Genomic DNA, 13,369 nt, shown 5'->3' with positions numbered 1-13,369 from the left:
AGCCTGTCACATCTGTGAATGTGGAATGTGTTTTAAAGCCTGTCACATCTGTGAATGTGGAATGTGTTTTAAAGCCTGTCACATCTGTGAATGTGGAATGTGTTTTTAAAGCCTGTCACATCTGTGAATGTGGAATGTGTTTTAAAGCCTGTCACATCTGTGAATGTGGAATGTGTTTTAAAGCCTGTCACATCTGTGAATGTGGAATGTGTTTTTAAAGCCTGTCACATCTGTGAATGTGGAATGTGTTTTAAAGCCTGTCACATCTGTGAATGTGGAATGTGTTTTTAAAGCCTGTCACATCTGTGAATGTGGAATGTGTTTTAAAGCCTGTCACATCTGTGAATGTGGAATGTGTTTTTAAAGCCTGTCACATCTGTGAATGTGGAATGTGTTTTTAAAGCCTGTCACATCTGTGAATGTGGAATGTGTTTTTAAAGCCTGTCACATCTGTGAATGTGGAATGTGTTTTTAAAGCCTGTCACATCTGTGAATGTGGAATGTGTTTTTAAAGCCTGTCACATCTGTGAATGTGGAATGTGTTTTTAAAGCCTGTCACATCTGTGAATGTGGAATGTGTTTTTAAAGCCTGTCACATCTGTGAATGTGGAATGTGTTTTTAAAGCCTGTCACATCTGTGAATGTGGAATGTGTTTTTAAAGCCTGTCACATCTGTGAATGTGGAATGTGTTTTTAAAGCCTGTCACATCTGTGAATGTGGAATGTGTTTTTAAAGCCTGTCACATCTGTGAATGTGGAATGTGTTTTAAAGCCTGTCACATCTGTGAATGTGGAATGTGTTTTAAAGCCTGTCACATCTGTGAATGTGGAATGTGTTTTAAAGCCTGTCACATCTGTGAATGTGGAATGTGTTTTAAAGCCTGTCACATCTGTGAATGTGGAATGTGTTTTTAAAGCCTGTCACATCTGTGAATGTGGAATGTGTTTTAAAGCCTGTCACATCTGTGAATGTGGAATGTGTTTTAAAGCCTGTCACATCTGTGAATGTGGAATGTGTTTTTAAAGCCTGTCACATCTGTGAATGTGGAATGTGTTTTAAAGCCTGTCACATCTGTGAATGTGGAATGTGTTTTTAAGCCTGTCACATCTGTGAATGTGGAATGTGTTTTTAAAGCCTGTCACATCTGTGAATGTGGAATGTGTTTTTAAAGCCTGTCACATCTGTGAATGTGGAATGTGTTTTTAAAGCCTGTCACATCTGTGAATGTGGAATGTGTTTTTAAAGCCTGTCACATCTGTGAATGTGGAATGTGTTTTTAAAGCCTGTCACATCTGTGAATGTGGAATGTGTTTTTAAAGCCTGTCACATCTGTGAATGTGGAATGTGTTTTAAAGCCTGTCACATCTGTGAATGTGGAATGTGTTTTAAAGCCTGTCACATCTGTGAATGTGGAATGTGTTTTTAAAGCCTGTCACATCTGTGAATGTGGAATGTGTTTTAAAGCCTGTCACATCTGTGAATGTGGAATGTGTTTTAAAGCCTGTCACATCTGTGAATGTGGAATGTGTTTTAAAGCCTGTCACATCTGTGAATGTGGAATGTGTTTTAAAGCCTGTCACATCTGTGAATGTGGAATGTGTTTTTAAAGCCTGTCACATCTGTGAATGTGGAATGTGTTTTTAAAGCCTGTCACATCTGTGAATGTGGAATGTGTTTTAAAGCCTGTCACATCTGTGAATGTGGAATGTGTTTTTAAAGCCTGTCACATCTGTGAATGTGGAATGTGTTTTTAAAGCCTGTCACATCTGTGAATGTGGAATGTGTTTTTAAAGCCTGTCACATCTGTGAATGTGGAATGTGTTTTTAAAGCCTGTCACATCTGTGAATGTGGAATGTGTTTTTAAAGCCTGTCACATCTGTGAATGTGGAATGTGTTTTAAAGCCTGTCACATCTGTGAATGTGGAATGTGTTTTAAAGCCTGTCACATCTGTGAATGTGGAATGTGTTTTTAAAGCCTGTCACATCTGTGAATGTGGAATGTGTTTTTAAAGCCTGTCACATCTGTGAATGTGGAATGTGTTTTAAAGCCTGTCACATCTGTGAATGTGGAATGTGTTTTAAAGCCTGTCACATCTGTGAATGTGGAATGTGTTTTAAAGCCTGTCACATCTGTGAATGTGGAATGTGTTTTAAAGCCTGTCACATCTGTGAATGTGGAATGTGTTTTTAAAGCCTGTCACATCTGTGAATGTGGAATGTGTTTTTAAAGCCTGTCACATCTGTGAATGTGGAATGTGTTTTTAAAGCCTGTCACATCTGTGAATGTGGAATGTGTTTTTAAAGCCTGTCACATCTGTGAATGTGGAATGTGTTTTAAAGCCTGTCACATCTGTGAATGTGGAATGTGTTTTAAAGCCTGTCACATCTGTGAATGTGGATTGTGTTTTTAAAGCCTGTCACATCTGTGAATGTGGAATGTGTTTTAAAGCCTGTCACATCTGTGAATGTGGAATGTGTTTTAAAGCCTGTCACATCTGTGAATGTGGAATGTGTTTTAAAGCCTGTCACATCTGTGAATGTGGAATGTGTTTTAAAGCCTGTCACATCTGTGAATGTGGAATGTGTTTTAAAGCCTGTCACATCTGTGAATGTGGAATGTGTTTTTAAAGCCTGTCACATCTGTGAATGTGGAATGTGTTTTAAAGCCTGTCACATCTGTGAATGTGGAATGTGTTTTAAAGCCTGTCACATCTGTGAATGTGGAATGTGTTTTTAAAGCCTGTCACATCTGTGAATGTGGAATGTGTTTTAAAGCCTGTCACATCTGTGAATGTTTTGTTGGTTGATTGAAAAACAATAAAACGTAATAAAACTTTAAATTGATTTTTTAAATAATTTTTATTACAAAATAAAAAATCCTACAATGTGATTTTCTGGATTTCTTTTCTCATTTTGTCTGTCATAGTTGAAGTGTACCTATGATAAAAAATGACAGGCCTCTCTCATCTTTTTAAGTGGGAGAACTTGCACAATTGGTGGCTTACTAAATATTTTTTTGCCCCACTGTATGTAGACAACTACAAATACCTAGGTGTCTGGTTAGACTGTAAACTCTCCTTCCAAACTCACATTAAACATCTCCAATCCAAAATTAAATCTAGAATCGGCTTCCTATTTCACAACAAAGCCTCCTTCACCCATGCTGCCAAACATACCCTCGTAAAACTGACTATCCTACCGATCCTCGACTTCGGGCGATATCATCTATAAAATAGCCTTCAACACTCTACTCAACAAACTGGATGCAGTCTATCACAGTGCCATCCGTTTTGTCACCAAATTCCCATATACTACCCACCACTGCGACCTGTACGCTCTCGTTGGCTGGCCCTCGCTTCATACTCGTCGCCAAACCCACTGGCTCCAGGTCATCTACAAGTCTCTGCTAGGTAAAGGCCCGCCTTATCTCAGCTCACTGGTCACCATAGCAGCACCCACTCGTAGCACGCGCTCCAGCAGGTATATCTCACTGGTCACCCCCAAAGCCAATTCTTCCTTTGGTCGTCTTTCCTTCCAGGTCTCTGCTGCCAATGACTGGAACGAACTGCAAAAATCCCTGAGTTGGAGACTCTTACCTCACTAACTTCAGTTGTTAGTTGTGTTAGTTGTGTTTGGTGTAGAGATTGAGACAGGACTAGGTGTGTTTCGTGTAGAGATTGAGACAGGACTAGGTGTGTTTGGTGTAGAGCTTGAGACAGGACTATGTGTGTGTGGTGTAGAGATTGAGACAGGACTAGGTGTGTTAGTTGTGGTTGGTGTAGAGATTGAGACAGGACTAGGTGTATTTGGTGTAGAGATTGAGACAGGACTAGGTGTGTTTGGTGTAGATATTGAGACAGGACTAGGTGTGTTAGTTGTGTTTGGTGTAGAGATTGAGACAGGACTAGGTGTGTTAGTTGTGTTTGTTGTAGAGATTGAGACAGGACTATGTGTGTATGGTATAGAGATTGAGACAGGACTAGGTGTGTTTGGTGTAGAGATTGAGACAGGACTAGGTGTGTTAGTTGTGTTTGGAGTAGAGATTGAGACAGGACTGGTTGTGTTTGGTGTAGAGATTGAGACAGGACTAGGTGTGTTAGTTGTGTTTGGTATAGCGATTGAGACAGGACTAGGTGTGTTTGGTGTAGAGATTGAGACAGGACTAGGTGTGTTTGGTGTAGAGATTGAGACAGGACTAGTTGTGTTTGGTGTAGAGATTGAGACAGGACTAGTTGTGTTTGTTGTATAGATTGAGACAGGACTATGTGTGTTTGGTGTAGAGATTGAGACAGGACTAGGTGTGTTTGGTGTAGAGATTGAGACAGGACTAGGTGTGTTAGTTGTGTTTGGTGTAGAGATTGAGACAGGACTAGGTGTGTTAGTTGTGTTTGGTGTAGAGATTGAGACAGGACTAGGTGTGTTAGTTGTGTTTGGTGTAGAGATTGAGACAGGACTAGTTGTGTTTGGTGTAGAGATTGAGACAGGACTAGTTGTGTTTGGTGTAGAGATTGAGACAGGACTAGGTGTATTAGTTGTGTTTGGTGTAGAGATTGAGACAGGACTAGGTGTGTTAGTTGTGTTTGGTGTAGAGATTGAGACAGGACTAGGTGTGTTAGTTGTGTTTGGTGTAGAGATTGAGACAGGACTAGTTGTGTTTGGTGTAGAGATTGAGACAGGACTAGGTGTGTTAGTTGTGTTTGGTGTAGAGATTGAGACAGGACTAGTTGTGTTTGGTGTAGAGATTGAGACAGGACTAGTTGTGTTTGGTGTAGAGATTGAGACAGGACTACTTGTGTTTGGTGTAGAGATTGAGACAGGACTAGGTGTGTTTGGTGTAGAGATTGAGACAGGACTAGGTGTGTTAGTTGTGTTTGGTGTAGAGATTGAGACAGGACTAGTTGTGTTTGGTGTAGAGATTGAGACAGGACTAGGTGTGTTAGTTGTGTTTGGTGTAGAGATTGAGACAGGACTAGGTGTGTTTGGTGTAGAGATTGAGACAGGACTATGTGTGTGTGGTGTAGAGATTGAGACAGGACTAGGTGTGTTGCTAGGTGCTCACCTCACTGTTACTGTAGCGAGCCAGCTCAGAGATGAACCTCATGTGGTCTTCCCTGATCTGAACCATCTGCTCACAGATATTATACTGAGGACTGCTGCCTGTTGAGGTACATGACCACCTTTGAACGGGGAGGAGAGAGAGATGAGATGAGGTGGATAGAGAGGAAAGAGATGAGAAGAGAGATGAGAGAGAGAGAGAAGGGAGAGAGGAGAGATGAGGATAGAGCGAGGAGAGAGAGAAGAGAGAGAGAGAAGAGATGAGGATAGAGCGAGGAGAGAGAGAAGAGAGAGAGAGAAGAGATGAGGATAGAGCGAGGAGAGAGAGAAGAGAGAGAGAAGAGATGAGGATAGAGAGAGGAGAGATGAGGATAGAGCGAGGAGAGAGCGAGAGAGAAGAGATGAGGATTGAGAGAGGAGAGATGAGGATAGAGCGAGGAGAGAGAGAAGAGAGAGAGAAGAGATGAAGATAGAGAGGAGAGATGATGATTGAGAGGAGGGAGAGGAGAGAAAGAAATAGAGAAGAGAGATGAGGAGGTGGATGGAGAAGAGAGAGGAGAGAGAGAGAAGAGATGAGAAGAGAGAGAGAAGAGATGAGGATAGAGAGAGAAGAGATGAGGATAAAGAGAGGAGAGAGAGAGAAGAGATGAGAATAGAGAGAGGAGGAGGTGGATGGAGAATAGATAGGAGAGATGAGGAAAGATGAGGTGGAGGAATAGAGGGATAAGGCCTCACCGGTTCTTGTTCTCTTCAAAGTGTGCGCTGGTCTTGATGTACCTGGACAGCTCAATCTGCATGTCACCAAACAGAGGCACCACCTGCAGTTGCTGTTGGGGACAGATACATGAAGACCAGTCAGTTTGTCAGAGCCATTCCAGACCATCCCAGTCTCAACATTAAACGTTTTTTTTTAGATAACGTACAACTCTGCATAACGATAAACACGCACACACATACAGCAACACCAATGTCTCAAACTCTCACCTTGAAGAACTTGTCAATCTTGATCAGGTTGATCCTCTTCTTGGCGTCCATTTTGTAGATGTTGCTGTTACTGCCATCCATCAGGTACAGACCAAACCCCATCACCTAGAGATAACAGACAGGTACAGACCTAACCCCATCACCTAGAGGTAACAGACAGGTACAGACCTAACCCCATCACCTAGAGGTAACAGACAGGTACAGACCAAACCCCATCACCTAGAGGTAACAGACAGGTACAGACCTAACCCCATCACCAAGAGGTAACAGACAGGTACAGACCTAACCCCATCACCTAGAGGTAACAGACAGGTACAGACTAAACCCCATCACCTAGAGGTAACAGACAGGTACAGACCTAACCCCATCACCTAGAGGTAACAGACAGGTACAGACCTAACCCCATCACCTAGTCACCTAGAGGTAACAGACAGGTACAGACTAAACCCCATCACCTAGAGGTAACAGACAGGTACAGACCTAACCCCATCCCCTGGAGATAACAGACAGGTACAGACTAAACCCCATCACCTAGAGGTAACAGACAGGTACAGACCTAACACCATCACCTAGAGGTAACAGACAGGTACAGACCTAACCCCATCACCTAGAGGTAACAGACAGGTACAGACTAAACCCCATCACCTAGAGGTAACAGACAGGTACAGACCAAACCCCATCACCTAGAGGTAACAGACAGGTACAGACCTAACCCCATCACCTAGAGGTAACAGACAGGTACAGACCTAACCCCATCACCTAGAGGTAACAGACAGGTACAGACCAAACCCCATCACCTAGAGGTAACAGACAGGTACAGACCAAACCCCATCACCTAGAGGTAACAGACAGGTACAGACCTAACCCCATCACCTAGAGGTAACAGACAGGTACAGACCTAACCCCATCACCTAGAGGTAACAGACAGGTACAGACCTAACACCATCACCTAGAGATAACAGACAGGTACAGACTAAACCCCATCACCTGGAGATAACAGACAGGTACAGACTAAACCCCATCACCTAGAGATAACAGACAGGTACAGACACATTGAAGATAATTCATACTTAATAGATGTTATCCAATATACCAAATGGCACCCTATTCCCTATAGGCCCTGGTCGTAAGTAGTGCACTATATAGGGAATAGGGAGCCGTTTGGAACGCGGCCCAGCATGCCAGCCAGACGGTAGCGTACCTTGAGCAGCATGTGTTTCTCGTTGGGGGTCAGGTACATCCTGTTCTCATAGTAATCAACACACAGGTTGACTATGTCAGCCAGCAGCTCATCGTGGCCGTTAATCACCTCCAACTGCTGCTGCAGAGACTGGAGACAGAGAGAGAGAGACAGAGAGAGAGAGAGACAGCGAGAGACAGAGAGAGAGAGAGAGAGAGAGCAGGAGTGAAACAGAGAGAGAGAGAGAGAGACAGCGAGAGACAGAGAGAGAGAAAGATGACAGAGACAGAGCAGGAGTGAAACAGAGAGAAAGAGAGACAGTGGGAGAGAGAGAGACAGAGAGAAAGAGAGACAGCGAAAGAGAGAGACAGCGAGAGACAGAGAGAGAGAGACACAGAGAGACAGAGACAGAGCAAGAGTGAAACAGAGAGAGAGAGACAGAGTGAGAGAGAGATGTTTAGATGACTTCAGTATTATATATTACGTATCCCCATTAGTTCCTGTCAAGGCAGCAGCTACTCTTCCTGGGGTTTGTTATGGATCCCATTAGTTCCTGTCAAGGCAGCCTTTCATCGCGGATGTGGAAGGGCCATATCGACGGATATCGACTGAGATTTTTGTATTACGTTAATTTGATTTCAGAGGGAAAAGGGTTAATGCCCTCTGTGAAACCATATGACTAGGCAGTAGTCCAGGTGTGATAAAACTAGGGCCTGTAGGACTTGTTTTGTTGATAGCGATGTCATGACAGTAGAGCAACGCTTTATTACGTACATACCTCCCCCCATCTTAGCTACTGTTGTATCAATTTGTTTTGACCATGACAGTTTACAATCCAGGGTTACACCAAGCAGTTTAGGCACCTCAACTTGTTCAATTTCCACATTATTCATTACAAGATTTAGATGAGGTTTAGTGAATGATTTGTCCCAAATACAACGCTTTTAGTTTTTGAAATATTTAGGACTCTTATTACCTTCTGCAACTGACTGCAGCTCTTTGTTAAGTATAGCAGTGATTTTACTTGCTGTAGTAGCTGGCGTGTATAGTGTTGAGCCATCCGCAAACAAAGACACACTGCCTTTACTCAGTGCTAGTGGAAGGTCATTAGTGAAAATATAAAAAAGTAAGGGGCCTAGATAGCTGCCCTGGGGAATCCCGGATTCTACCCGGATTATGTTGGAGAGGCCTCCATTAGAGAACACCCTCTGTGTTCTGACAGGTAACTCTCAATCCACGATGTAGAAGGGGGTGTAAAGCCATAACACATACGTTTTTCTAGCAGTAGACTATGATCGATAATGTCAAAAGCCGCACGGAAGTCTAACAAAACAGCTCCCACAATATTTGTATCAATTTCTTTCAGCCAATCATCCGTAATTTGTGTAAGTGCTGTGCTTATTGAATGTCCTTCCCTATAAGCGTGCTGAAAGTCTGTTAATTTGTTTACTGTAAAATAGCATTGTATCTGTTCAAACACAATTTTTTCCAGAAGTTTACTAAGGGTTGGTAACAGGCTGATTGGTCGGCTATTTGAGCCAGTAAAGGGGGCTTTACTATTCTTGGGTAGCGGAATGACTTTGCTACCCTCTAGGTGTCACGCCCTGACCTTAGAGAGCCTTTTTATTTCTCTATTTGGTTAGGTCAGGGTGTGATTAGGTTGGGCCTTCTAGGTTTTCTGTTTCTATGTTGGTGTGTTTGATTCCCAATCGGAGGCAGCTGTCTATCGTTGTCTCTGATTGGGAATCAGATATAAGTTGCCAGTTTCCTTTTGGGTTTTGTGGGATCTTGTCTTTGTTTGTTGCACGACTAGCTTTACGTTCGGTTCGTGTTCTTTGTTTTTCCCCGGTGTTACGTTTTCAAATAAAGAGAGAATGTACGCCTACCACGCTGCACCTTGGTCCGGTCATTTTCATCTGACGACGAGCGCCAGGCCTGAGGGCACACAATCTCTAGTAGGCTTAAATTGAAGAGATGGCCAATAGGAGTGTCAATATCGTCCGCTATTATCCTCAGTCATTTTCCATCCAGGTTGTCAGTCACAGATGATTTGTCACTGCTGATAGACAATAATAGTTTCACCTCTTTCCCACTCAGTTTACGGAATTTGGTCAGTTATGCATGAATGTGTAGGTTTAGAGTTTGTTGCTAGCATGTCATGGGTAAGTTCGCTAATGTTGCCGATGAAAAACAAATCATTAAAATACTTAATATCAGTGGGTTTTGTGATGAGCCATCTGATTCAATGAAAGATGGAGCTGAGTTAGTCTTTTTGCCCAACATTTATGCTACAAAGCTTTTTACTATACTTGAAATATAATGTATCTTTGTTTGGCCACATGATTTCTAAATGTACGTTTGCCAATCCACGGGGATTTAAACGTTTTTACAGTCCTTTTCTGAATAGGTGTTTATTAGTAACTGGTGTTTCAGTTCCATCAGTCGAGTTGGGATGGAACACACCAGAACAACCAGCCACAGTGTTTCAGTTTCCTCAGTCGGGATGGAACACACCAGAACGACCAGCCACAGTGTTTCAGTTTCCTCAGTCGAGTTGGGATGGAACACACCAGAACGACCAGCCACAGTGTTTCAGTTTCCTCAGTCGAGTTGGAACACACCAGAACGACCAGCCACAGTGTTTCAGTTTCCTCAGTCGAGTTGGGATGGAACATACCAGAACGACCAGCCACAGTGTTTCAGTTTCCTCAGTCGAGTTGGAACACACCAGAACGACCAGCCACAGTGTTTCAGTTTCCTCAGTCGAGTTGGGATGGAACACACCAGAACGACCAGGCACAGTGTTTCCCGTATATTAATTTGGTCAGAGTGAAATGAAACATTTCTGCCTTTTAAGATCAGAGCGACAAGTTAAAACAACTTCCATATCTTCCTTATATCTTAATCAGATCGGCCACGAAACCTCCAAGTTAATTATACCCAACAAAAATATAAACGCAACAAGCAACAATTTCACTGAGTTCCAGTTCATATAAGGAAATCAGTCAATTATAATAAATTCATTAGGCCCTAATCTATGGATTTCACATGACTGGGTAGGGGGGCGCAGACATGGGTGGGCCTGGGAAGGCATAGGCCCACCCACTGGGGAGCCAGGCCCCTGTGGCATTGTGTTGTGTGACAAAACTGCACATTTAAAAGTGGCCTCTGATTGTACCCAGTGTAATGATAATGATAATGCTGTCTAATCAGCTTCTTCATATGCCACACCTGTCAGTTGGATGGATAATCTTGGCAAAGTAGAAATGCTCACTAACAAGGATATAAACTAATTTTTGCACAAAACTTGAGAGAAAGAAGCTTTTTGTGCATACAGAACATTTCTGGGATGTTTTATTTCAGCTCAGTAAACATGGAACCAACACTTTACATGGTGCGTTTATATTTGTGTTTAGTATAGCTAGCTATCTATTGCTAGCTATTAATAGTGGAAGTGTAGCCAACCCTATTCAAATATGTATGTAATTATTGTTAGCTAAAAAACAGTAACGTTGGCTTGTGATGTCATGGAGATCAAGAGATTGTTGGAGGAAATTATAGTTGAAATGATTAATTATGTATACATTTTTATTAGAACCATTGAGTTTTAATACTATCATGTTATGGTATGAAATGTATGGGTTTTTGGTTCAACTAGGACCGAAAATGTAGGTAAAACGAATTAATTGTCTGTACCTTATATCTGGAGTACTTCTCCTGTCCTATTCGGTGTCCTGTGTGAATCTAAGTGTGCGTTCTCTAATTCTCTCCTTCTCTCTTTCTTTCTCTCTCTCGGAGGACCTGAGCCCTAGGACCATGCCCCAGGACTACCTGACATGATGACTCCTTGCTGTCCCCAGTCCACCTGGCCATGCTGCTGTTCCAGTTTCAACTGACCTGAGCCCTAGGACCATGCCCCAGGACTACCTGACATGATGACTCCTTGCTGTCCCCAGTCCACCTGGCCATGCTGCTGTTCCAGTTTCAACTGACCTGAGCCCTAGGACCATGCCCCAGGACTACCTGACATGATGACTCCTTGCTGTCCCCAGTCTACCTGGCCATGCTGCTGCTCCAGTTTCAACTTCCACCTGACTGTGCTGCTGCTCCAGTTTCAACTGTTCTGCCTTATTATTATTCGACCATGCTGGTCATTTATGAACATTGAACATCTTGACCATGTTCTGTTATAATCTCCACCCGGCACAGCCAGAAGAGGACTGGCCACCCCACATAGCCTGGTTCCTCTCTAGGTTTCTTCCTAGGTATTGGCCTTTCTAGGGAGTTTTTCCTAGCCACCGTGCTTCTACACCTGCATTGCTTGCTGTTTGGGGTTTTAGGCTGGGTTTCTGTACAGCACTTTGAGATATCAGCTGATGTACGAAGGGCTATATAAATACATTTGATTTGATTTGATTTGTACCTTGCGGCTTTAAGGGAGAGGGATGGTATATCTTTTCTGACAGATAAGAATGATCTTTGATGTTCCATTAGTGGAGGAGAAAATGTCTTTTAGACAGATTGGAATGTTTGTTTTATGAGGGGAGTAGAAGAAGATCTCCAGACCTGAAGACTATTGTGGGGATCGGAGAGAGTGTGAAACTGATGACGTCATTTTATGTTCTCGCTTTAAAATGTAATGTTCTTTGTATTTTGGGTCAGTACTCATCAAGAATAAATGCTGACTGGTCCCTTTCTATTTCATGCAAAATAATAAATGTACAACTTATTATGAAATAGATAAGAGTGTGAATTTGGTTTTGGCTACAAAACATATAGGAATTTAGAATTCCTCTAACAGAGATCAAATGAAACAATTAAACTGATTTACAGTTTCAAAGAAAGAGAACATCATTTAATTAGCATTTTGGAGTAGAATGTCCCAGAGTGATCTTGTTGTGGTTGGCCAGGTGTGTGTGTTACCTGAGTGATCTTGTTGTGGTTGTCCAGGTGTGTGTGTTACCCGAGTGATCTTGTTGTGGTTGGCCAGGTGTGTGTGTTACCTGAGTGATCTTGTTGTGGTTGGCCAGGTGTGTGTGTTACCCGAGTGATCTTGTTGCGGTTGTCCAGGTGTGTGTGTTACCTGAGTGATCTTGTTGTGGTTGGCCAGAAACATGGAGAGGTTCTGAGATTCCTGGATGGATGAGGGTTCTGACATTTTCCTGAGGAACTGGGCAGCTCTACGGAGAGGAGAGGAGGGAAGGGGAGAGGAAGAGCGAAAGGGGAGAGGAGAGGAGAGGAGAGGAGAGGAGAGGAGAGGAGAGGAGAGGAGAGGAGAGGAGAGGAGAGGAGAGGAGAGGAGAGGAGAGGAGAGGAGAGGAGAGGAGAGGAGAGGAGAGGAGAGGAGAGGAGGAGAGGAGAGGAGAGGAGAGGAGAGGAGAGGAGAGGAGAGGAGAGGAGAGGAGAGGAGAGGAGAGGAGAGGAGAGAGGAGAGGAGAGGAGAGGAGAGGAGAGGAGAGGAGAGAGGGGAGAGCGGAAGGGGAGAGCGGAAGGGGAGAGGGAGAGAGTGATAGAGAACAGAGAGATCAGCCCAGAGGGAGGTTATTCAACCAACACAGACATGTCATTGAAATCACCACATGAAGAGACAAAAAACAAGGAATACATCCAAAACTGAGGCTTGAATACACTATCTAAATGTTTATTAAAGCATCATGGTGCCCATAAAAATCAGTGTATGAGGTGAAAACAAAAGTCCTCAGGCCATTATCAGCACACACACCTGGCTTCTGTTTCAAGGAGAAATGCACACGATTAATCAAGAAAAAAACTGAAAACCTATGAATCAGTACCTAGTAGAAGAGAATGCATAACCTCGATTAAATACCAAATATACAAAAGTGGACAGAGAAATATCATAAATTATTGCTTATACATGAACCATTTCCTCAGAATAAACACGACAGGATTGTAGTTGTAGGGAGCGAGTGGGACCACTAGATGGAGGTATGGAACACCAATGAGAGGACCGACACCAGTTACAGGAAACTCAAATAACAATTCTTCATTCCTGCCTGATGGGTGGAGAACATCCACCTGCATTCTGTCTGGACAAGACTACGTTCCAAAAGACCATCCCTACGTGAATGTTTATCTGCTGAACAGAAGGACATGGAGGAGACAGGGCCTCTGAGAACCGCCCCGACGT

At 43.1% G+C, this 13,369-nt stretch overlaps 1 protein-coding gene across 4 annotated transcripts in view; it reads right to left on the bottom strand.

The window, feature by feature from the left end:
* LOC109886001 (cytoplasmic FMR1-interacting protein 1 homolog) overlaps positions 1-13,369 on the bottom strand; it is a 132,158-nt gene that overhangs the window by 86,341 nt on the left and 32,448 nt on the right. For all 4 annotated transcript variants that reach the window (XM_031822269.1, XM_031822270.1, XM_031822271.1 and 1 more), the window contains 5 exons: positions 12,305-12,401; positions 7,243-7,371; positions 6,042-6,146; positions 5,793-5,884; positions 5,062-5,179 (listed from right to left, as the gene is read on the bottom strand). In XM_031822269.1, the coding sequence (XP_031678129.1) occupies positions 5,062-5,179; positions 5,793-5,884; positions 6,042-6,146; positions 7,243-7,371; positions 12,305-12,401 (541 nt within the window). The remainder of the gene's footprint in view (positions 1-5,061; positions 5,180-5,792; positions 5,885-6,041; positions 6,147-7,242; positions 7,372-12,304; positions 12,402-13,369) is intronic.

This window comes from Oncorhynchus kisutch, linkage group LG4 (genome assembly GCF_002021735.2).
Source record: "Oncorhynchus kisutch isolate 150728-3 linkage group LG4, Okis_V2, whole genome shotgun sequence".
In the NCBI taxonomy this organism is placed as follows: domain Eukaryota; kingdom Metazoa; phylum Chordata; class Actinopteri; order Salmoniformes; family Salmonidae; genus Oncorhynchus; species Oncorhynchus kisutch.
Note: the sequence above shows the minus strand (reverse complement) of the source record. Positions and strands in the feature narration are given on the sequence as shown.